Raw genomic sequence first — 22,616 nt, forward strand, 5'->3', positions numbered from 1 at the left:
TAAGTAGTTAAAATTGAATACACATCATAAGTTAGAATAGCACCATTGATTCTCATAACAAATAAAAGCGTAATCTTAAGATAGGCAGGTGTAAGGTTACTAATTATTCCGATCAGTTACTTAAAAGTCTATATTTATTTTCTCATATAGAGATAAAAGTAAATTATAATTGTACTTTACGGAAATATAATGGAACAGATGCATTGAAAACAAGAATTCAAAAATAAAGTACTACAAAAATAAACTTATAAAATTACAAATACTGCTCAGAATGTTCACCATCATGGTCAAGGCAGCATTGGAGTCTGCGTTCAAAATTGTCCAATGCCCTGTCCACCATTTCTGGTGTAACACTTTCGAACACAGCTCTTATGCAGTCTTCTAGATCTTCCACATCGTTGACTGGATGTCTGTAGACTGCATCTTTTATCATACCCCAGAGGAAGTAATCCAGAGGATTGAGGTCGGGAGAGCGGGGAGGCCAGGTAATAGGACCTGGGAATGTATGGTTATAAGGGTAAGGATAGGATTAGTGATTTCAAAGGATGCAGCACTTATGTCCTGCATAAAATTAGGAAAAATGGAAAAATAAGGATAAAGAATAACTAAAAGTTAAACCTGATTTACATGTGTAGTAAGGGTAAATTGATGATATTGGTAATGATGGAAATGGTTAGGAATCGATGTCTGTCTTTCTTTTTGATATGTGTAGGAATGTTATCGCTCACGAAATACAAAACGATACATAGTCTATCGTATATGTTTTAATGTAGCTTTTTATATTTGGCGAATTTCTGACGAATTCGTATCAAAGTACACTCATGGCAATGGCACGAGAGTGCCGAATTCATGGTAATTCGTTCTAAGTACTGTTAGTTGTGAAAATCATACGTCAATAATTTGCAGCTTATTAATTCTGTGCCGTTGCCTTAACATGCCATGTACTAATGATACCATATATTAATTAACTGAGTATTTCAAGAAGCTTGCTGATGTCAGTACTTGAAAGACACAATATAAGCCACTGTTAGAGAAAAAACAAGCTCTACCCAGTTATGCTGCTTCTCTTTCAAGGTGTGATTAAGTAGGTTTTCACCGGAGATTCTCCCACTGTGCCATGTATGATAAGTATGATAACTGCTAGGTGATTGGTAACTAGGTGCGGTAATACACCCTCACACATAATTGGTGAGTAGGTGGCCCCAGCGAGTAGGCCAGTAGGCCATTAGGCTGTCGTGGTAACCCGGTAAAGAAAAAAAAAAAAAAAGAAAAGAAAAAAGATGGTGTAATATTTTGAATTTGGCAAATAATAGCAATGCTTGTATTAATATGGTTAAGCATATGCTTTGGAAGTTTAAGAAAAAAATATTGATGATATATGATAAATAAATTGATGAATAACCTCCTCTGCCGATCCAACGTCCAGGGAACATCTCGTCAAGGGTATGAATAACAATTCGAGTTGAGAGCGCAGGAGCCCCGTCATGTTGATACCACATGTGCTCTCGCACATTTTGCGGTAAATTTTCCAGCACTTGTGGAAGGCGGTATAACAAGAAAGTGCGGTAGTCAACGGCAGTCAGACGGTCTTCAAATTGATGAGGCCTAATCTATTTTTTGTTTCAATAATGTAATTAGTAGTATACAAAAATTCTTTACAAAACTGATATTGTTATAACGTTGTGTTAGTGGAGATAGATGTACAAATGATAAATTTAGAGAAAGCTTACTACAGTTTATATTTTGCCAAATGTCAGAAATGTGATATGAGACCAAATGATTTGAAAGAAAAGACAATTATAAATTTTTAGTGAGAGTGATAGAACTGCTTTCTAGTATGCAACAACAAATATCTGTAATGTATTGTTATACTTTATTTTTTTCAAAGGTTATATCTCTAAGTATCCTCGTTTACATCCGAAGATATCACAGTTTATCGCTGTTTAAAACTTAATAAACAAGCCATTAGTAGTCTTTACTTTGTCCTTACTCTCCTTTGTACTTCTGAGATTTACTTAATTTTTTTCCTGGGGTCAGTGGACAGTATAAATGATGAATAATTATAGTGAAATTCGAAGATATCGAGAAGGATCTTATAAAGTTGTATTTCAGATCTCAAAACTGGAACAATAACAATACGTATTAAGACAAAAGCCAGAAGTTAGCGGCTTCGTCTGTAAGAGAAATAACTGTGCCAAGTATCCCACTAGCCTACGTTTTCGTGAGATCGCCATGTTGTACCTGTTTTATACACTAATCTCTTACTGTACTAAGTAAGCGTAAATTGTATGATCGATGGTAGATGTGTAGATTCCTCAATAAGAGAATTGCGGCTGTAAGAACACTGACTTCAACGAGTCTTAACTGTATCCAGTTACATCTAGAATCCACAGAAACATTATCAAAGTTAAGCATTAGTAATCAAAGACAGACTACAATCACGAAGTATTCAGTTGAAGTCAACTAATAACTATGTCCTGTTCCATGTAACATGGATTTTAAATATTTGTATATAATGGAGGATCACAGTTAGAACGGAAAAGAGTACGAGCTCAGATTCAGAAGACAAAGTCAATAATCATTATATCTTCAGATTACGGAGGACACAAATAAGTATCAAAATGAAGTTATCAGATACATTACCGGTTGTTGAGCGCCACATGATAATCAGCTGATAATCACCTGATATTTTGGCATGATATTCACCTGATATTCTCCCGATTTCCTCATGATAATCACCTGATTTTCACCTGATGTGTAATTGGTGACAAACAGCAGATTATCAGGTGAAAATCAGCTAAATATCATGTCAATATCTTGTGAATAAAAGGTAAGTTTTGTCTGAAGCTTAGTGAACAGAGTTCACCTGATATTCACATGATATTCAAATGATTTTTAACCGATTTTCACCTGATTATCAGTTGATTCTCGCCAGTTACACATCAGGTGAAAATCGGGTGAATATCAGGTGAATGTCATGCCAAAATGTCAGGTGATTATCAGCTGATTGATTATCATCTGACGCTTAGCAACCGGGTTGGCTTGGATCTAAAAAAAAAGATAGCCTTATGAATCATTCTTATGAATCACATAAACTGTTACTATACAATGATAAGGATCCTGTGAATAAAGATGACCTATTAAATAATTAGCTAACAGTCAGGCTGAATCATAAGCTTCGGTAAATCATGAAGCTTTGTTCGAATGTTAACTAAGGAAAAGCGTAATCTATTCTACCCCTATTTAAAGATATCTTAAACAGGATTCGGATGAACTGCTTAATGAAGTTATCACATAATTAATAAAGTCAACCCATATCTATTACAAAATCACTACTAATGACAATTCAGTAACTATTTGTTTAAAAGTCGGCTTATTTGTCCGCTCAGTCAGTTTTTTGCTATGCAATTATCAGGAAGATATGTGGGGTTACTACAAGTTTATACCACATTTGCTTTGAGCGCAATTCCGAAACAGCGTCCCCACCGAGAAACTTGGGAACAATTGGTCGTACTAGAGACGGACAGCACTGTATGAAATTTCTTCCAGCTGTACTCGCCAGATGGCCAAGTTGCAGAAATCGCTTCTCCGCAAACGTATTGAAACTAATTCATACTGCTATCTGTTACTAGTAGAACCAATCGTTCCCAAGTTGCTTGGGAGGGGGGCGATGTTTCGGAATTGCGTTTAGAGCAAATAATAAGCTCACTCGTATAATTGTAATTTAGATAAACTAAATATGTATAATCATCAAAATTACAATGAATATGTGAAAAGTTATCCATACCACCTGATTCCCAATAATACCAGCCCACTTGTTGGTTGAAAACCTAACTTGGTGGTTGCGAACAGCTACCACATGAGGATTCACTTCAGCCCAACAATGGTTGTTATGGATATTAAAAGTTCCATCTCTACCGAAAGTCGATTCATCTGTGAAGAGAATCCTCTTATGGAAATTCGGATCATCGGCTATACGGTTCAGCATCTCTTGACAAAATGCAATTCTGTAACGGGTTTTCAATATGAAATTGCTGCATGAAACTAAAAAATGTGTTTGAAGTTTCAAACGTTAGAGCCCAACGAAAATGCGAAAAAAAAAATTTTTGTTTTTGTCGTAAATGACCCAATAAACCAACGACAAGAGGTGTATAATACCGTGAAAAAAAAAATATCAACATCCAACCAGTTTAAACACAATTATTAACAATCAGAGTAACATACGTATAAAACAAATCTTAAGCACTATGCCTTTCAGTAACACATGGTGAAAAAAATCCAAAATAAATATTTCTGCGAATCTATGGTTGTAAAAAATAAATTTGGTACTTTATAGGACTAGAAAACATAACCTCAAAGAGTAATAAACTCCTAAAATTAAAAAAAAGTCGGAAAAAAGACGTTCTTATGCTATCTACGTCCAGTAGGGGCTGCAAGTAATGTAAAACATACGGATATCCTTATAAGGCACTAAAACTAATTGCCGTGATTTTTTCAGAATTAGGAAACCTAACCTCACCGTGCAAAATGTCAAGAAATTCAAGAAAATAGCCTATTTTCTGCTATTTTCGGTTATAGTCAGCCATTAGGGGCCCGTACAGAGACTGAATAACTTTTATTACTGTCCATGTATCACATTTAATACTTACAGTCATTTTTAGCTCCCGAAAACATATCCTCGTTTGGTTATGTAATTTTAATGTTAGAAAACAATCGAAAAAAAGGCGTTTTTATGCTACCTACGTCCATTAGGGGCTGCAATTAATGTAAAACGTATGGATATTCTTACCAGGTACTAAAACTAATTGCCCTGATTTTTTTCAGAGTTAGGAAACCTAACCTTACCGTGCAAAATGTCAAGAAATTCAAGAAAATAGTAAAACCTTATTTAAGTTTTACGTTTCTCGACCCAGAAAAAAGTTGAGAATTGAATAGTTGTCACGAACATCACCGGGGAGTCTTTTTCCAAAGCAGAATAAAAGATACTGGTACACTTTTTATATAGCTAAAACTAGCTGACAGACTTAGCTAAGGTACTATATGGAGCGTCCTTCAAAAATTATTTTGAAAACGATGCAAAGAATGAGAACAAGTAGCTTTTTCTGAATCGTTCATACCAAATACCAATCACTACTTTATGTCAGGTACTTCTAACAGTTACAAACAATAATATTCAATGAAAAAACAATCCGAAACGCGCAGAAAACGAAAGTATTCTATTAAAAGATCTCTTATAACTTCCTTCCAGAGTATGGGATTGCCCTGTAAATTACAAAAGCATATCTCTGCGTACCTACCAGCAATATCTTATCAATTTTCCCTCGGCAGAAAAATTAATAATAGTCTTATTCACTGAATAATTACACGAAATCATCCAAAAAATCCAAATATTCGTGAAATTTCGTCTGTAAGTCTTTGTTGTCTCTGTTGTCTTTGTTGTGAGTCATAAGATTAACATAAAACCTGACACAGCTTATCTCTGTTGACCAATCAACAATATTTTATTAGTTTGCCGCAAGAAGAAAAATCCATTATAATTTTATTATATAAATAAATAGACGAAATTTTCGGAAAAATTCAAATTTTTGTGAAATTTTTTCAATAACTTTGTTCTTAAAGCATAGAATTGATGTTAAAACTTAAACAGCTTTTCTTTGTGTCCGTTTTAACGATATCTCATCAATTGGCCGTCAGCAAAAAAATCAATAATAATCGTATAATTTGACCAAATTTTTGAGAAAATATTAATTTTAGCAGAATTTAGTCTGCAACTTTGTTTTAAGGCATAGCATTGATGTATAAATTTACACAGCTCATCTCTATGTACCAACCAATATTATTTTGTGAGTTTTTCGTCTGTAGAAAAATTAATAATATAGTATATTACGTTACGAGGCCGTAAAGTGGCTGATGTACGGCCGCGTGGAGTGTGTCGCCCGAGGCGAAGCCGAGGGCGACATCACGCGGCCGTCCATCAGCCACCTTACGGCCGAGTGACGTATACAATTTTTCGTCATCCCGTATAGGAAAGTTTGTTCAATAGGTTGATTTGGTTAACGCAAGGAAAAATGAATCACTCAGTAAACCGTGCGTTCCTTACAAGCATTGATCCTATACACCGAGGTCCTAATGAAGTGCGAACGAACGAACGATGGATAAACGAACGTGCCCAATAATTGGACTGACCGATCGATCACAAAAAAACATACGCATAATTCAACAGTGAATGCTAGAATACATATTTTTTTGATAGTTCTTCAAAGTACACTAAAAAAGAACTTTCATTAAACGATACTTCATTCTTGGTTTTCCAGTCCATGTATTGAATATGTGCTTTTTCATGTAGAGCGCGAGCCTTTCAAGGTAGCAGTCCAATAACCATGAAAATTTATTCACCATTACCTACAAGCAACTCTAAACTTGAAATAAATTTTATTAAAAAAACATGTAGTGGTTATTTTGATTACACGTACACAAGAGACGAGAAACAGATCATACGGTAAACGATAAGTAAGAGAAGGTAAAAAAATGGGCAACGCTATATTTAATATAGGCGTGAACCGACTTGGCGCAACGATAAAGGCGGATAGCAGAAGGCATTGAAAAAGTGAAAAGACAATGCGCACATGCGTCTGGCCGTCAAAAAATTTACAACTACAATTAACACAACACTTGGCCGCCATATAGACATTTTTTTTTTTTTTTCATTATAGTGCTCTACGTGCGGCTCCTTTAATAAGGGCACTACTATGGGCACTTAGCACTTTGGAGAAGGAAGGGATGAGGGTTGGGAAGGCCACCCATTTACTGGGAGGGGGTAGGGGGAAATTACGCAATTATGCTACGAGGAGGTCGCCTAAACCCTCCTCGAGGAGCATTGCGTGGTGAAAAAGCACATGTGAGAATCACAGAGGTACTTTCCCAAAAAAGTCGCACTGGCTGGGAATCGAACAACGGTCTCCCGCGTGCCAATCCACGACCTAGCCGACTGAGCCACCGCGCGCTCTTTGCCATACATACATAGATGCCAATATTCGTTTATTCGTTACATATCTCATATACGAGTATATAGATAGATAATCAGTGTGCATTTGAGAGCACGGACCTCGTAGAAGCGCCTTGCTCAGTGGACGTAAAGAAATCCAGCGGCCGTACATTTGTCGCTTTACGTCCTACTAAGCGGACGTAAACAACAAACTTTACTGTCGGGGATGACGAAAATTAAATTACATGAATGATTATTTACGGAGTATAATAAGTTTAAAAAGTTGAAATAACATGAATAGCTTTAAGGATTTCCAACTTTTATAAGTGTTTTTTCAAAATAAGATAATACACACGCAAATTATTTGGATATTTTGAAAATAATTTATTCACAACACATCAAGTCCCCCTGTTTTATATTGTAGTTTTTCTTTATTATTACATTTAAATAAACATTTATAATAATTATTAAAAACGTATCCCTTACTTGGACATAAAGCCCCCTTAAGAGTAACCTTAAGAGAGAAAAATATTGTTTGTAAAGAAAATAATGTTGTTGAATATTATCTAGTTGCTCAACTATCAGAATTAAGATTGGGAAAAATTATATCTAATAATGATTGTATGATTCAGTTGTGAATAAGAAAAACAATAACACATGGTACTAACACTTTATATAGACGTAAATTATTGGTATTTCATCCTCTCTGGCCAAGCGGTAAGCGGCTTGCCTGATAATCTGGGGGCTCGAGTTCGTGTCCCATATGAGCCGAATTTTTTTTTTTTTTTTTCTAAAGCTGTTGTTATTTGAGGTAATCATTCTATTAATGTATAAATTATAATCGTTGCACAAAATTTTTTTATTTCTTTTTCTTTCAGAAATCTCACCTGAGATTTCAGATGAGAATTTGGCATGAGATCTCACCTGAGATCTCAGGTGAGAAATCACATGAGATATCAGATGAGATCTCAGGTGAGATTTGTCAGGAGGGAGTAGATATGTATATGTATTTGTATATCTACATATATATTTGAGACGCCATTATGGCTCTACTGCAGCAGCACTGCAGGCAGCAGAGTTTGGGGCCAAACATTAACATTGTGAGCTTGTCCATGTCCATCTAGAACCTTCGGAGCTTAACCTATACAGCTGAGAATTTGTATAACGTGTACAAGTATATAAAATCTTGGAAATAATCTTAAATGTATTTAATTACATACGAGGTTAAATCGATTTAACTAAATAAATCCATGTACAATACAAAACGTTGAGCGAAAAAGACTCATCAGTCATCAGTCATCGTTTGCTTTTGCTTCGCTATGCCCTCAGCTATTCGCTTTGAGCGCAATTCCAAAATTGCGCCCCCACTGAAGACTTTGAAAACGATTGGTCGTCATTACAAAAGGTAAATATTATGAAATCGAGCTTCCAGCTCCATTCACCAGCTGGCCAACCCTCAAATGTCGCTTTTCTACAAGCATATGGAAATCAATTCATAGTACTGTTCTTTTTTAATCACGACCACGATTTCGAAATTGCGCTCAAATCGAATAGCTATGGTCAACATATACCCTCCTTTCTCGTCTCTTCGTAGGCGCACATTCCCTATGCCCCTTCCACGCATCTTCAACATGTGCGCCTATATGCACATTTTCACACGAATCCACTCCTCTCCTCGTGGGCACATAACCATACCATGCGTCTCGAATAAGAAAGAATGTGCGCCGGTTCGGCCGTTTGGTCACGACGGGGTGCTCGAGCCAGTGGAAAAAAGTGGGCACACTCCGTAGCATCGCAGTCAGCAATCTTTTTACTTATCTCTGTGCCTGTATTTGTATCAATATCTTTTGATTAAGTCTATTTATAATTTTCTTGTGTTTTTATTCGTACAGTCACTCTAATATGTTAAAGAGTAGTACCTATATTGTAACTTTTAAAAAAATTCCTCACGTTGTGGTCTGATTCTGTCTACAACCATTTCATACACGGATGACCACCTTAACAATCCTAGAAAATTCCGCATCTCAATAAATATTTGTTAAAAAAAAATTATTACTATTATGTGACGCCATTTTCTTTTTTGCTTTGTTCAAATTAATGCAAGAAAAAAAAAGCTTGTTAAAAACTTTTTTCAGAGAAAAACAGTTTTTATTATGTAAAAAAATAATCATTAATTTGGCCAGCCTGCTTCTTTTCACCTTATGTGTAAATCAAAATTATATGTTAAGATAGCTTATGAAAAAAGAATACAGAAAAAATTGTAGTAAGAAAATTTCCAATAAGTGAAAACAAAAAAATGGTTGTCAAAATTTCGGACAATGTGTAGAAATAAAAAAATCCTTGTAAATGGCATTATTTTACATGTGACTAAAAACTAGTTGTCTTGTAACTTTATTGTATCAAAAGTGACTTCTACATCTCTTTCAATAATTTTTCTCAGTGAATAAGCGTAACACATAAGATAAAAATCTGAGAACTGTTGTGGTATGACTCGTAAACCTTGATAAGAATAAATTTTTCGACGAAGTAGCAACTATATCCTCGGTGATGGTGGTGGCAAATTGGCTCCCTGATAAAAATATCACTGATAAACAAGGTCAAAATGGTTTTCAAGGCCCTGAGGTGCAAAGTCCAATCGGTTCCTGGCTATCAAACTCTCATAAGGAGGTATATATGTTATATTTTTTCCCGTCACACTTTAGGCTGTGGACTGGCCGTTTGAACACTGACCTGTTTAAAAAATATAGATACACGACATAATGCACGATATATCAGCATGGGACATAAAATCTTGGTCAAGTACCCTTCGTGAGTACAAGTAACACGATGCTGAAGAAAAATTTATGCTTTTGTAGCTTACTTGGCTTGGACTCAAGCTATGACATGTGTCCACTTCCCAAGTACGTGTATCGAGTTTACTTAAAATTTTAGTGTGGCAGTGAATTGTTTGTTATTAAAATCTTCAATAACTGATGAGGTAAGCTATTCTCATTACTGCATAAATTTCAGGTGATAGCCTTTTATTCAGGTTTTATATTTTAGGCCAGATTAAATCGAAAGGAGTACAATGAGTTGAAGCAGTCACCATAGTGTGGGTTCCTGGAGATTGTAGAAATGGAGGTGTAACAATGACATATTACACTAGCATCTCCCTCTAGACTAGCTCATACAGTCATACGTTTTGGTATTCGTGTACTACAAAGTATATGGGATCTTGAGGTTTAGAATTTGTTTCAATGCTTAATATCAATGAAGGCAGAATATTGGTAAAAAGTTTATTTCAGTTCAATCACGTTGAAACAGCGATTTGGTCAACTCAAAGCAGAAATTTGCTTGCAAGTACAATGAGTGATAGTACCATTGATCGTGTAGGGTAAGTTTTAAGTTTTGAAAATTTTATTGTCTGTTACGCCACAAACAAATAGTGGACTTGTATTTTTGAGTTTTGAAAATAATATACTGTCGATACAATAAAGCTACGAGACAACGAGCATGTATAACGTTATATTATGACTAATTAGTGGTAGAAAAGTATGATTTTCCAAATTAAAAAAAAAGAAAATGAATTTAAAAAAAAGAATCAAAAAAGAACGAGAAAAAAAAGATCTGCTATGAAGAGCATGCAAAAAAAAATAAATATAAAAATAAAATAAAAGTCATGATGTATCACAGAATGTAAGCATTTGTTAGTGAAGTACGTTATTATTATTACTTCGATAGAAAAAAATATGATTCTACATATATGAGGGGAAAAAAAAAACAAAAAAAAAACAAAAAAAAAAAAAAAAATAAATAAATAAAAAAAAAAAAAAAAAAAAAACAAAGAATATGTATGAAAAAAATTGCTTACAAAGAAAAAAAAAATTTTAAAGCCAACTAGTATACAAAGTTATTACCTTACTTTAATTATTAATATTATTGAAATTAGCCTTTCCATTCTGTACAGGAGCACGCAGGTCCTTCAACACGAGGGCAGTCTGCAAACGTTTGTTACTTGTAATAGATAATAACTATTTAATGTAATTTTAACGAATATTTTATTGTTGTATGAAAAGCTTACAAAACTGCTATGTTTTAATAAAAACCTTTTTTACAATACGATTAACAAAATAACGTTGTCATTTCAGGAAACTAGATCTTTCCTGTTTATATAATCGACTTAGACTTTTTGTAAGTCCTGTTGTTAGCTTTCATTTATGGTTTTAACTGTTCTTCTTAGTTATAAGGTATAATAGCGAATGTAAATTTCATCAGCAAAAATAAAATAATTTTTAGAATAACACATTTCGCTAAAAATTATTCAATCAAACGTGAGAAAAACGTATCTAATTAAATGTTAGTGAAGTATTCATAAAAATATATTATATATTGCCTGAAGATTTTTCCTGTGTAATCCTTCATGCAAAATGTGATCGGCATCAGCTATTTCATGCAGTTCTTATTTTCTACATCATGTATACTTCAATTGTATGACACAAGTCTAAACCAAAAAGTCCAGTTATCAATAGCGCACTGCACTATGTATTTAACAATACTTTGAACTTTGAATCTAGATAAAAATTTGCAAGTTCAGTCTGAACGTGATTTGAATTTTTTTTTGTAAGTGATGGATATGATAAACTAAAGAAAGTAATCAATGACGTAAACAATTAACAAATACGCTTTTCAAATTGAAAAAAAAAATTTTTTTTGGAGCTAACAGCTTCAGACTTCTCAGTTCTGACTTTTTGACCTCTAAACTTCTAGTACACAAAATAATGTCTGTAACTGTGTATAATAATCTAGAATCCATGAATACGTTTTAAAATATCCAATGCGTTTGCTTTGTGAAAAAAACATTATGTTAAATAGCTATTTTCTTTTTTTTTTAATATAAAATTCACTGATGCCTCTACCTCTTGAAAAAAAAAGAGTTAATCAATGGATCAGATTGAAACCAATATACGTTCTTATAAGAATAGTACTAGAATACAGTAAAAACTGAGCCAGTAGAAATAACGTGTTATTTGTAAGCAAACACATAAAGTTTTCAGACTGTTATCGTGCTTGAAAATAACAAACAACGATCAATATATTTTTGTACTGTTCACTGCATAGAGTCTTGTATTATTCGTATTAAATAATACAGAATATCTTTTAACGAATATCGAGATGCGTAAGCTTACCTGCAAATTTAAAATTTCTTCCTTCTTTATAATGACGATAATAATAATGATGATGCAGATGTAAAATCTTCAGCATGCACATATGGAAAACATGTAGATCTTTTGTTCTATCTATTATAGATGAACTTGAAGAACATTATCTTGACAGAGGAAATGGATTTCTACAGAGAAATAGCCAGGACAGCCAGACATTTCCATATACAAGAATGCCAACTGCTCCATCATTATTGCTATTAATCCATCTAGGTGCGTCATAATTTTTCAGGTCAATTTGAGTTAGCTCTACCTGTATCAATGTAATTATTATTTTTTTTAATTTCATAAATTTTTTTTCATTCAATTATACTTCGTAATGAAAAAGCCATATTAAAACTATTATGTTATATACTTTCTTTGCCTTAGCTTGTTCTATTCATATGCTTCTTTTACAATTTTGATGCTGACATAGGACGATTGTAATGTAAAAATTTACAAGACTTGTTACTTCCAGCAATCCTGCAGAGGAAACAAGGCAGATATTCGTGCGGTTTCTTATAGTATATATACACATACTTACAATAACCCCTACAGTAACTGTAGTATGGTACAGTAAATATACGTTAATATACATGTATACATATACCCTGGCCAGGGCCTGGTCATAGCCTGGGGTAAAACTCGTTTCACCGTGTGATAAACTCTAAATCTAAGCCTACGCAGGCCCTGGCGTCGATGTAAGGCTAGCCTAGCCAGGCCCTAGTCTTAGCCTTCGGATCACTTTCTTGTCGGGTTGCTCTCTCCTTGCTGCTATCCTATATTGGGCCCCCAAGGGAAGGGCGCACGGAAACATGGTTTCATTATCGTCCGTGACACGTCCGAAGCCGCACCGTCGGTGTCGGTGCGCCCACCGACGTTTACTTCCATGGCTGTTGACTTGACTCTGTGTGCATGTATGTGTGCTGTAATATGTTATGTTGTTCGCGTTGTCTGTACTTCAACTACTCCAGGCAATTTTTATTTTATTAGAAAATACCGTATTTAATAAAATATTATAAATTTTCCAACTTAACAAAAGTGGGTTAGGTGTGGTATTCCAGATTTCGAGAAAATCAGCTTCTTGTAATACACGGCTATAACCTATAAGAGTCATTATAAATGTTCATACTTGTATTCATTCACTTTTAGTTGGAGTTAATAATAGTTAAAATGTCTATGCGTTACATGTGTTAATAAAGAATTATAAAAAAGGTAAAGTATAAAAAATATAAGTATACTGTGATCCATACTTTTGTAAAAAAAATTTAAAGTAAAGTTAATTCTTTTGTAATTATTAATTAAGAATAAAGTTTACTCAAAAATAACTGATGTGTGCTGTCAAATAAAAATTTATACTTTTACTTCCCCTTTTCAACAGACATTTGTATGCGCCAAAGTTACCCCACAAGGATACCACACTTACCCACCAGTGGAGCAAGTGTGGCAGTTTTTAATGGTTTAAATATTGATTTATAATGACCATAATTATTGTAATATTCAGTAGATAAATCACTGTAATTAATGCATGAGAAAATAATGTGATTATTTTTTTTTTTAGATAGTTACTTTTTTTTTTTTTTATCTTTAAAATTAGCTTACGGTGTCACCGATGCCCAACCTTCCTCTATGAGTTTTGAGAAGCAGCAATTCTTACGTAATTTTTAAACAATTTCGTGAAAATTGCAAAAGTGCATAGGTCTACTTCTAAAAACTAAAAAATATTATCACCAAACGTTGGCGCCACCTAACTCTGACGATAGGCTCTCTACAGTTCAGTGGTAGCATTAATCAATTGAATCCCGATCGAAAAGCTCAAGGGGTCTTAATGTTGGGCCTACATTGGTGACCCAGTTACCTACGTAGGTCCAAACAGGGCAAATACATAGAGGTAGATAGCGCAGTGTAATGAGGCATTATGTGGGGCCAATATTGGCATCCCAATTAACCTATAAAAAACAGGGTTAGAAAAATAAAGAGAGGTATCAAAATAAATTTTAATAATTGATGTTGGCAACGCACATAAGTCTAATTCGTTATGACATTTATTAGCATGATTTATTTCCAAATTACTCACTGTTTTGTATTGAGGTTTGAATCTGAGGGATTCTCGAATATTTTATCGTAAGGTTAACACACAAGAATTGGAAGCGCTGAATTATTAGAAATAATCAATTCATTATAAAACTTCCTATTTATTTTACACTTTTAACATCCTAAATTCTACCAGGCTTACGACTAATATACTAAGCCATATAAATTTACTTAATGCCTGAACGCTGAGTGAGTTTATAGAGAGAATCAAACTGTTGTAATAGAACGAAAACTCCAACAAAAACGATAGAACGCTCGCTGGAATACAATAAGATAGTTACAATTCACAAAACGAAAGTAAAACGAGACACTAGATTGACTATAAAGATCTCGCTTGAGGTGCGCGGGGGGCTCGACGGTCAGAAGCGGACTGACGAGCGCACGTTGTCTCTCGACGAGAGAGCCGCAGCTCTCTTTACAGGCAAGTATAATTGTTTAGAGAGACACGACGAGTTGGACTCTCATGGCGCATATTGATGTCAGCTCAACCTGTAAATACTAAGCATTAAGCGCGCCTTTATTTAAACTCAATACCGAACATTTTCCCCCACCTTTGCTTCGACCAGGGAAGAAGCAAACAATAAATCAAGCAAATTAATGAGCCAAACTGATTGTATTTGGCTCCACTAAAGTAACAAAAAAGACTGAATTAAGTTTTTGTAAACGCAACTAATCAATAGAACTAACAAACTATTTATGATTCTAATCTTTCGCTTTCAATTAATAAAACTAACTTATTAATAGGCCTAATTAGGGTAGTAGCCGAGGTTTTTAATTTTACAATTCTTACTTTTGAATCAGAGCCTAGAAATATTTCAATGATGCGAGCTAAAGGCCAACATCCGGGGGGATTGTTTTCACTACGAATTAGAACTAAATCATTCACCTGAAACGAACGCTTCGGGACTACCCACTTTGACCTTTGTTGCAGTGATGTTAAATACTCTTCTGACCATCTATGCCAAAAACTCTGGTTTAATTGCGATATAAGCTTCCATCTGTGTAAACATGAGATTTTAACATCTGTAAGGTTTACTTCAGGCAATATGGTAACTGGACGCAAATTAATGAGATGAGCAGGAGTTAGGCAATCAAGATCGCGGGGATCACTCGTTAAGGGAGATATAGGGCGCGAATTTAGACATACCTCTATTCTACAAAGTAATGTTGAATACTCTATAAATGTGAAAACCTGCTCACCGACAACTCTCTTCAAATGCTTCTTAGCTGATTTGACAGCTACCTCCCATAAACCCCCCATATGCGGAGCGGCTGGGGCATTGAAATGCCAGTTGGTTTTTAATATCCCTAACTTGTGAATTAGGTCGGCCGATTTGCAAAGTTCAAGCCAATTACTTCTCAGTTTCTTATCAGCGCCAACAAAATTTGTTCCCCTATCACTAAAAAAGTCCGAGCAATGACCTCGTCTCGCTATAAAACGCTGAAAGGCGGCTATAAATCCTTCTGAACTGTAGCCTTCAACTATTTCTAAATGAACAGCGCGAGTGTTCATGCAAACGAAAACAGCCACATAGCCTTTAGTCGTGCCTTTACCCCTGGTTTTAGAAAGTCTGACCATCAGCGGACCGGCGTAATCTACACCTGCCTTAAGAAAGGCTGCGGAAGGTACGACTCGAGCGCTAGGCAGGTCGGCCATAAGCTGACTTGGAGTTACAGCAGAATATCGTTTACAAGTAAAACACTTGGTAGTAACAGAGCGAACACTTTGACGACCACGTATAATCCAATACTCACGACGACAAGTACTTAATGTTAGTTGAGGTCCGCCGTGTAAAGTAATCTTATGAGCTTGTTCTATTATCAATTTGGTGAAATGGTCACTCGAGGCTAGGATCAACGGGTATTTAACATTGAAATCTAACAAAGAATGGCTCAAACGACCCCCAACCCTAATCAAACCATCTTTAAGAAATGGTTTGAACTTAATTAAAGAACTTTTGGATGGTAAACTAACTACTTGCTCACTAGATTCGGATAACAACTTTAACTTTAAAGGGAAATGAGTAGTTTGATGAAGGTAGACCATTAGCAATTTAGAATTCGTGAGTTCAGAAACTGTAAGCGATAAATTTGCACGAGAAACAATAGCATCTACCTCAAGAAACAATAACTGAGTTTTTTTTTCAACACGAGCTAGTAATTTGTAAGAAAATCTTAAACAATATGCAGTCACACGTAATAGTTTATCTAAATTAGAGTATTGATAGTAGAGATCCCAAGTAGAAGTTGATTGAGTTTGCTGGTGACTAACGGTATGAACCGATTTATCAGTTGAAACTGTCAACGGAGTTTGAAAGTCGCGATACTCGGGATAAAGCTTGTGTAGTAAACTAGGACCACAGAACCATTCCAAATCTACGCTCAACTGAGATGGCAAGACACCTCGAGAGGCAATGTCTGCTGGATTTAATTTACCCGATACGTGATGCCAGTAAGCATTTGGAACTAACTGATAAATGTCACTACAACGATTAGCTATGAAAGTAGGCCATTTGGAGGGTTGAGCGTGTAACCAATACAAAACATCTTTGGAGTCTGACCATAAATGAATAGAATCGATGCATAGTTTTGAACTAAGACTAAATAGGTGGGTAATTTTGGCTAATAGTTGAGCAGCGCAGAGTTCGAGCCACGGAATACTTAGAACTTTTAGTGGAGTTACTTTCGTCTTGGCTAACTGGAGCGACACGCTAACTTGATCTCCTTGAACCATACGAGTGTACAAGACGGCAGCGTAAGCTGCTTTTGAGGCATCAGCATAACCATGTAACTCAATCGAATTAACTGGTGGATTGAAACTATTTCATCTAGGTATGCTAATGTTATTCAGTTCTAGAAATTGCGACAACCAAGGTAATCATTTATCCGTTATTTCCTTTGGAACTGGAGAGTCCCAATCTATTTTGACTAACAATAACAATTGTAAAAGAATTTTGGCATACACGATTACTGGAGAGAGCCAACCAAGGGGGTCGTATAAACGAGCTATGTAAGAGAGTATAGATCTTTTGGACCATTTATCTTGAACAGGAGGATCGTGTACACGGTAACGAAAATTGTCTTCTAACGGAAACCAAACTATACCTGGCACCTGAACCGATGAATCTACTTCACTTAAGGAAACCGAAGGCGAGTCGGCTAACAATAGAGTGGACACTTCGTGTAAAAGCTTTAAATTATTAGCAGACCACTTATGTAGCGAGAAACCACCAAGAGTAGTAACCTTTATCACTTGGTCTCTTTTGTCTAGAGCCTCCTTCAAAGTATGACCTCCCGAGAGGACGTCATCCATGTAGATTTTGTTACTTAACACCAAAGAAGCCATTGGGTATTCCTCACTATAGTCTATGGCTAACTGTTTCAAGACTCGAGACGCCAAAAGGGTTGAACAAGCTAAACCGTAAGTAACGGTTTTTAACGTGTTAATCTGCATAGGCTCTGAAGACTGAAACCGCCAGCAGATGCACGGAAATTTCCTATCTGATTCATTTATCCAGATCTGGCGGAACATTTACTCAATATCTGAATTAAATGCGAATTCGTAATTTCGCCAAGAAGAAATAAGCTCAGGAAGACAAGGTAACAGATTAGGGCCTGCATGAAGCAATTCGTTAAGTGAAGTACCTCCAGGAGTCTTGGCAGAGCCATTGAAGACTGTTCGAAGTTTAGTGGTGGTACTCGATATCTTAATAACATCGTGATGCGGCATGAACCAACACTCTTTGACTAAAGCATCATCCAATGTAGACATGTGATCTAGATCTCGATATTCCTGCATAAAATTTATGTACAAAGTAGATAAGTCGGGATATCGGTGAAATCTACGTTTTAAATTAGCCATCATTGACAACGATAAAAACCTAGAATCCTCGCGAGACTTTTGATAACTGTTAGGATCAACTCTGAAGGGTAATCTGACCACATAGCGACCAGATTCATCTCGGTAGTGCGTGTGCGCGAAGTAGTCTTCGCAAGCTCGCTCATCGGCGGTGACCTTCTGAGTAGGACTGCTAGAGAGCTCTTCTACTTCCCAAAAGCGCTGAAGCAGCGGTAACACTTGAGAATCATCGTAACAGTGAAGCGAGAATTGAGAACTAGAAGAAGGCTTAGCAGAACCAATAGAGGCAGACAGAATCCAACCAAGTAGAGTACGCGACGCTATGGGCTCATTGGCATTACCCTTTCTAAGGCCTTCTTCTACAATTTGAGCATGAACTGCAGCTCCAAAAATGATATCAATTTTATCTGAACTTGTATATTGAGGATCGGCTAATTCAAGATCGTCTAAATAGTTTAAATTTGATTTAAATCGACTAGCAGGAGGCTGATATAACGAAACCTGTGGCAATACTTTCGCTTCGACTAACAACTGGAATTGCGAGGGGAACCTAGGTCGAACATTAAAACTAACTATACCTTTAGCAACTCCAACTAAAGTACCACCTGTTCCCGAGATGGGAATACTCGAGTGTTGACGCTTTAGCCTTAGAATATCACAGAGCGAATCAGTTATGATAGAACACTGCGAGCATTGATCTATAAGAGCTCTAACTAACAAACATACACCAGTAGGTCCAGTGACGTAAACTCGAGCAGTAGCCAGTAATACACCAAGACCACGAGAAACAGACGAATCAGTATGATGAGAAGTCTGCTCAGAGTCACTACCTTTAGAGTAATTGGCTTTGCTAGAATTTAAGTGAGTATCATGAGGCTCTTGACTCTGAACAGGCTTTGGAATATGTAAGAGGGTATGATGCCTTCTCTTACAATTAAGACAACTATACTTGGACTTGCAATCCTTCAACTGATGATGACCTAAACAATTAAAACACAATCTATCTTTGACTACTAACTCCTTTCGAGCATCAACCTCCATTCTTTTGAAACGTTCACACTTAGAAAGAGTATGATCACCTTTACACTCTGAACATACCAGGACATTCTTAACTACTCCCTGACTATCAGCTGAATCGGAAACATTGGACTGATGAGAGACAGAAGCAGATGCCTTCGGAACAGGTTTCGAAAGTGGTGGCTTAGGGTTTGAACTAACTGTTTCACACGATTCAAGAGTTATGATTTGTGAAGAGATAAATTACCGTAATTGGATTAGAGTGGGTGGTTGAGTGCTACTACCTAGGAATTTACTCCAATCTTTATTGGTTGTGATGTCAAACTTACTAACTGTTAGAGCAATATAGAGATCCCCTGTGCCTAAATCACGGTCTAATGCATTTAATGAATAGATTGTGCTAATCATCTCCTTACTAATGCGTTTTAATTCTAAGCAGGAGTCCGACTTCATGGGTTTACAAGTTATCAAACGATTTAAGTAGTTAGTTACAAGGCGACGCTGACTATCATAATAATCAAGTAGAGTTTGCCAAGCTAATGGATATTGATCCTCTGCCAAAGGAACAGATTTAATTATATCGAAAGCGTCACCACTCAAATGAACTCGCAGCTGGTGGTACTTGATAATGTTGTCGATATCAATTTTTCTATGCACAAGAGAGCGAAATGTATCACGGAAATTTTCCCATTTGGAATATTTTCCTGTAAAATTCGGTAGTTCTATACGCGTCAAGTAAGAATTGCTAGTAGGCTGAGCAGCGGGTGTTGGTAATGGGGCTGGCGGTAATGGATCTTGAGCACTAGCTCTCCTAATAAACTCTAAAAAGTCCCCTTTTACCGAATAATATAAGTCATCTGCCTTATCCGGTAACTCAGTAGAAAAATACAAATGATTTTCATCTAACGTAGTAAGCGACATTATCTGATCATGGATTTCGCCAAAACGCGCTATGAACTTATCTAGTGCTTCAAGGCATGCTTCAGCTCTTCCTCTGGTCATTTTTTCGGAACCGGATTTTTTAAAGTTCTCATAATAACTGCCCATCTTATTAATTATCTTAGTTTGAATTTGGTACAAGGCTTCCATCTTTACTTCCCTACTTAAGTGACCAGAGAAACAGCAAAACTACGTAGATAATTTGAGATTTGACTTTAAATCGATTGTTACGGAAAGCAACTTAACCTAGAACTGTCACGCGTCTTATCTAGGAATTTAAAATTAACTTAGTGTCTCTAATTTCAATTATGCAGCGGCAGCAAAATGCAGTGATATATGCAGCGTCGTCTTCCAGGCCTGCAGACGAGCAGGTGGAACTTCCTCGGGCCTGCAGAGGAGCAGGCAACGTAGCAGTGGCGTTGTCCTTGTGGGCCTGCTGAGGCAGCAGGCGACGCAGCAGCGTCGTAACGGCAGCGACGTCGTCGGCAGGGCGTGCAGGGGGACGAGCACGCAGCACGTAGTAGCGTGGACGACGTTGAGGGGCCGGCAGAAGCAGGCGGTCACGTAGCACGTGGCGGTAGCGACGTCGTCGGCAGGGCGTGCAGGGGGACGAGCACGCAGCACGTAGTAGCGTGGACGACGTTGAGGGGCCGGCAGAAGCAGGCGGCCACGTAGCACGTGGCGGCAGCGACGTCGTCGGCAGGGCGTGCAGGGGGACGAGCACGCAGTAGCGTGGATGACGTTGAGGGGCCGGCAGAAGCAGGCGGTCACGTAGCACGTGGCGGCAGCGATGTCGTCGGCAGGGCGTGCAGGGGGACGAGCACGCAGCACGTAGTAGCGTGGACGACGTAGAGGGGCCGGCAGAAGCAGGCGGTCACGTAGCACTTTGCGGTAGCGACAGAGTCGTTGAGATCAAGAAGCGCCTGCACAGACAGAAAGAAATAAGCCTTGCACTTACTACTTACTTTTTTAGAACGAAGTTCTTTATGTCAAGTTACTCGGGGGGCTGGAATTATAAAACCGACAGATTCTTTTTTTTTGAATCAGAAATCTCTTCCTCTCAAGTTTTTCCCCTCATCCCGACCCCCCACACCAAGTGTTCTCTACACACTTCTCCTTTCCTCACTATATATGTAAATCTGTCAACCGTGCCGTGTGACTCTTCTGCACCACACCTTTACCCACCATTCCCTCTCACACTCCCAAGCAATTAATTTTTTAACAAATTTTAATTTTATTTCCCCACAGTAATTTTTCTTTGACTTTGAATTTTTTTTTCTTTTACAATTCTTAAAAAAAAAAAAAAAAAAACATTTTCCAATAAAGATTTGAACCCTCGACCTTCTGCATGTAAGTCCTGTACCTTACCCACTCTGCTACGAGCGCTGCCGATTATAGAAGTCGGTTTCTTGTACTTATCGTGTGATTCGTAACTATAACATTCCATTTTTAAATGTATTCACTGATACTACATTAAATTATGAATTTGTTTTATACATTGTGTATTTGTTTTTTAAATAATACATCTAAAAAAAAAAAAAAAAAAAAAAAATTTAATCAGCATAAATATGGTTATGTAGATTAAATATAATAAGGCGCGTTATTACACATTAAATATTTGTATTTTCATTAAACCTGAGGTTTTTTAGGCATTACAGTAATGCTAATAATTACTGTTATAAATGAAAAAAAGTAATGAAATTAAATATGAAAAAAAAAGAAACGAAATATGAAAAAATGAAATATGAAAAAAATAATAATAAAATTAAATGAAATTTGAACAAATAAAATAATGTATGAAAAAATAATGAAATAAAACATAAAAAAAGAAATGAAATAAAGGAAATACAAAAGAATGAATATAAATAGAAAAATATAAAAAAAAAAAATAAAGGAAATACAAAAGAATGAAAAAAAAGTAATAAAATTAAATATGAAAAAAAAAGAATGATATATGAAAAAAAAGGAAATGAAAAAAAAAAGATCAAATATGAAAATAAGAAAGAAATTAAATAAAGGAAATACAAAAAAATGAAAAAAATGTAATAAAATGAAATATGAAAAAAAATAAAACAAGAAATGAAAAAATAAAAAAATAAAACAAGAAATAAAAAAATAAATAAATAAAACAAGACATAAAGAAAAAAAAAAGCAAAAAATAAAAAATAAAAAACAACAACAAACCAGGGGGACTAAATGGGTCATGGGACCCACGGTAAAAGTTGTGAGTACTGAACTTTTTTTTTTTTTTTTTTTTTTTTTCGTTTTTCAAGTTTTTGTTTAGTGAACTACATGAATGCAGTATTAACGTTTATAGAGCTTGGTTCTTTCAATGGGTCTGGCAACCCCCTTGTTACCTGAGAAATTGTGTTTTTATACTCGTCGTGTTTAAAGAACTTCGTTCTTACCGTGGGTCCCATGACCCATTTATCCCCCCTGGTTTGTTGTTGTTTTTTTTTTTATTTTTTGTTTTTTTTTTTCTTTATTTTTTTTTTTTTTAACAAGGCCAGCCCAGTGTGGCCCTGCCGTCCGTCCGTCCGTCGAG

The 22,616-nt window shown here is 36.0% G+C and overlaps 1 protein-coding gene across 1 annotated transcript; it reads right to left on the reverse strand.

Moving 5' to 3' along the window:
- Positions 1-253: 253 nt before the first annotated feature.
- On the reverse strand, positions 254-20,134 carry LOC106640131 (uncharacterized). Its single transcript, XM_089590111.1, has 6 exons — positions 19,380-20,134; positions 17,902-19,328; positions 17,362-17,670; positions 16,529-17,019; positions 15,457-15,916; positions 254-495 (listed from the first exon to the last, which is right to left on the reverse strand). Exons 1-6 carry the CDS (start codon positions 20,132-20,134, stop codon positions 254-256), a joined length of 3,684 nt encoding a protein of 1,227 aa, XP_089446237.1.
- Positions 20,135-22,616: the final 2,482 nt, after the last annotated feature.

The sequence above is a fragment of the Copidosoma floridanum genome, unplaced genomic scaffold (genome assembly GCF_036245765.1).
Source record: "Copidosoma floridanum isolate Cflo_tuat_1 unplaced genomic scaffold, Cflo_Japanese_pri ptg000011l, whole genome shotgun sequence".
In the NCBI taxonomy this organism is placed as follows: domain Eukaryota; kingdom Metazoa; phylum Arthropoda; class Insecta; order Hymenoptera; family Encyrtidae; genus Copidosoma; species Copidosoma floridanum.

Excerpts from the sequence above, each read along its gene's own strand:
- LOC106640131 (XM_089590111.1), bottom strand. The coding sequence starts at position 20,134 with ATGACCAGAGGAAGAGCTGAAGCATGCCTTGAAGCACTAGATAAGTTC. Across the intron at positions 17,020-17,361 it reads TTCATCGGTTCAGGTGCCAG|CAGCTTACGCTGCCGTCTTG; the intron begins GTATAGTTTGGT and ends ATGCCTCAAAAG. Across the intron at positions 15,917-16,528 it reads CTGATAAATCGGTTCATACC|CTTATGGCCGACCTGCCTAG; the intron begins GTTAGTCACCAG and ends ACTCCAAGTCAG.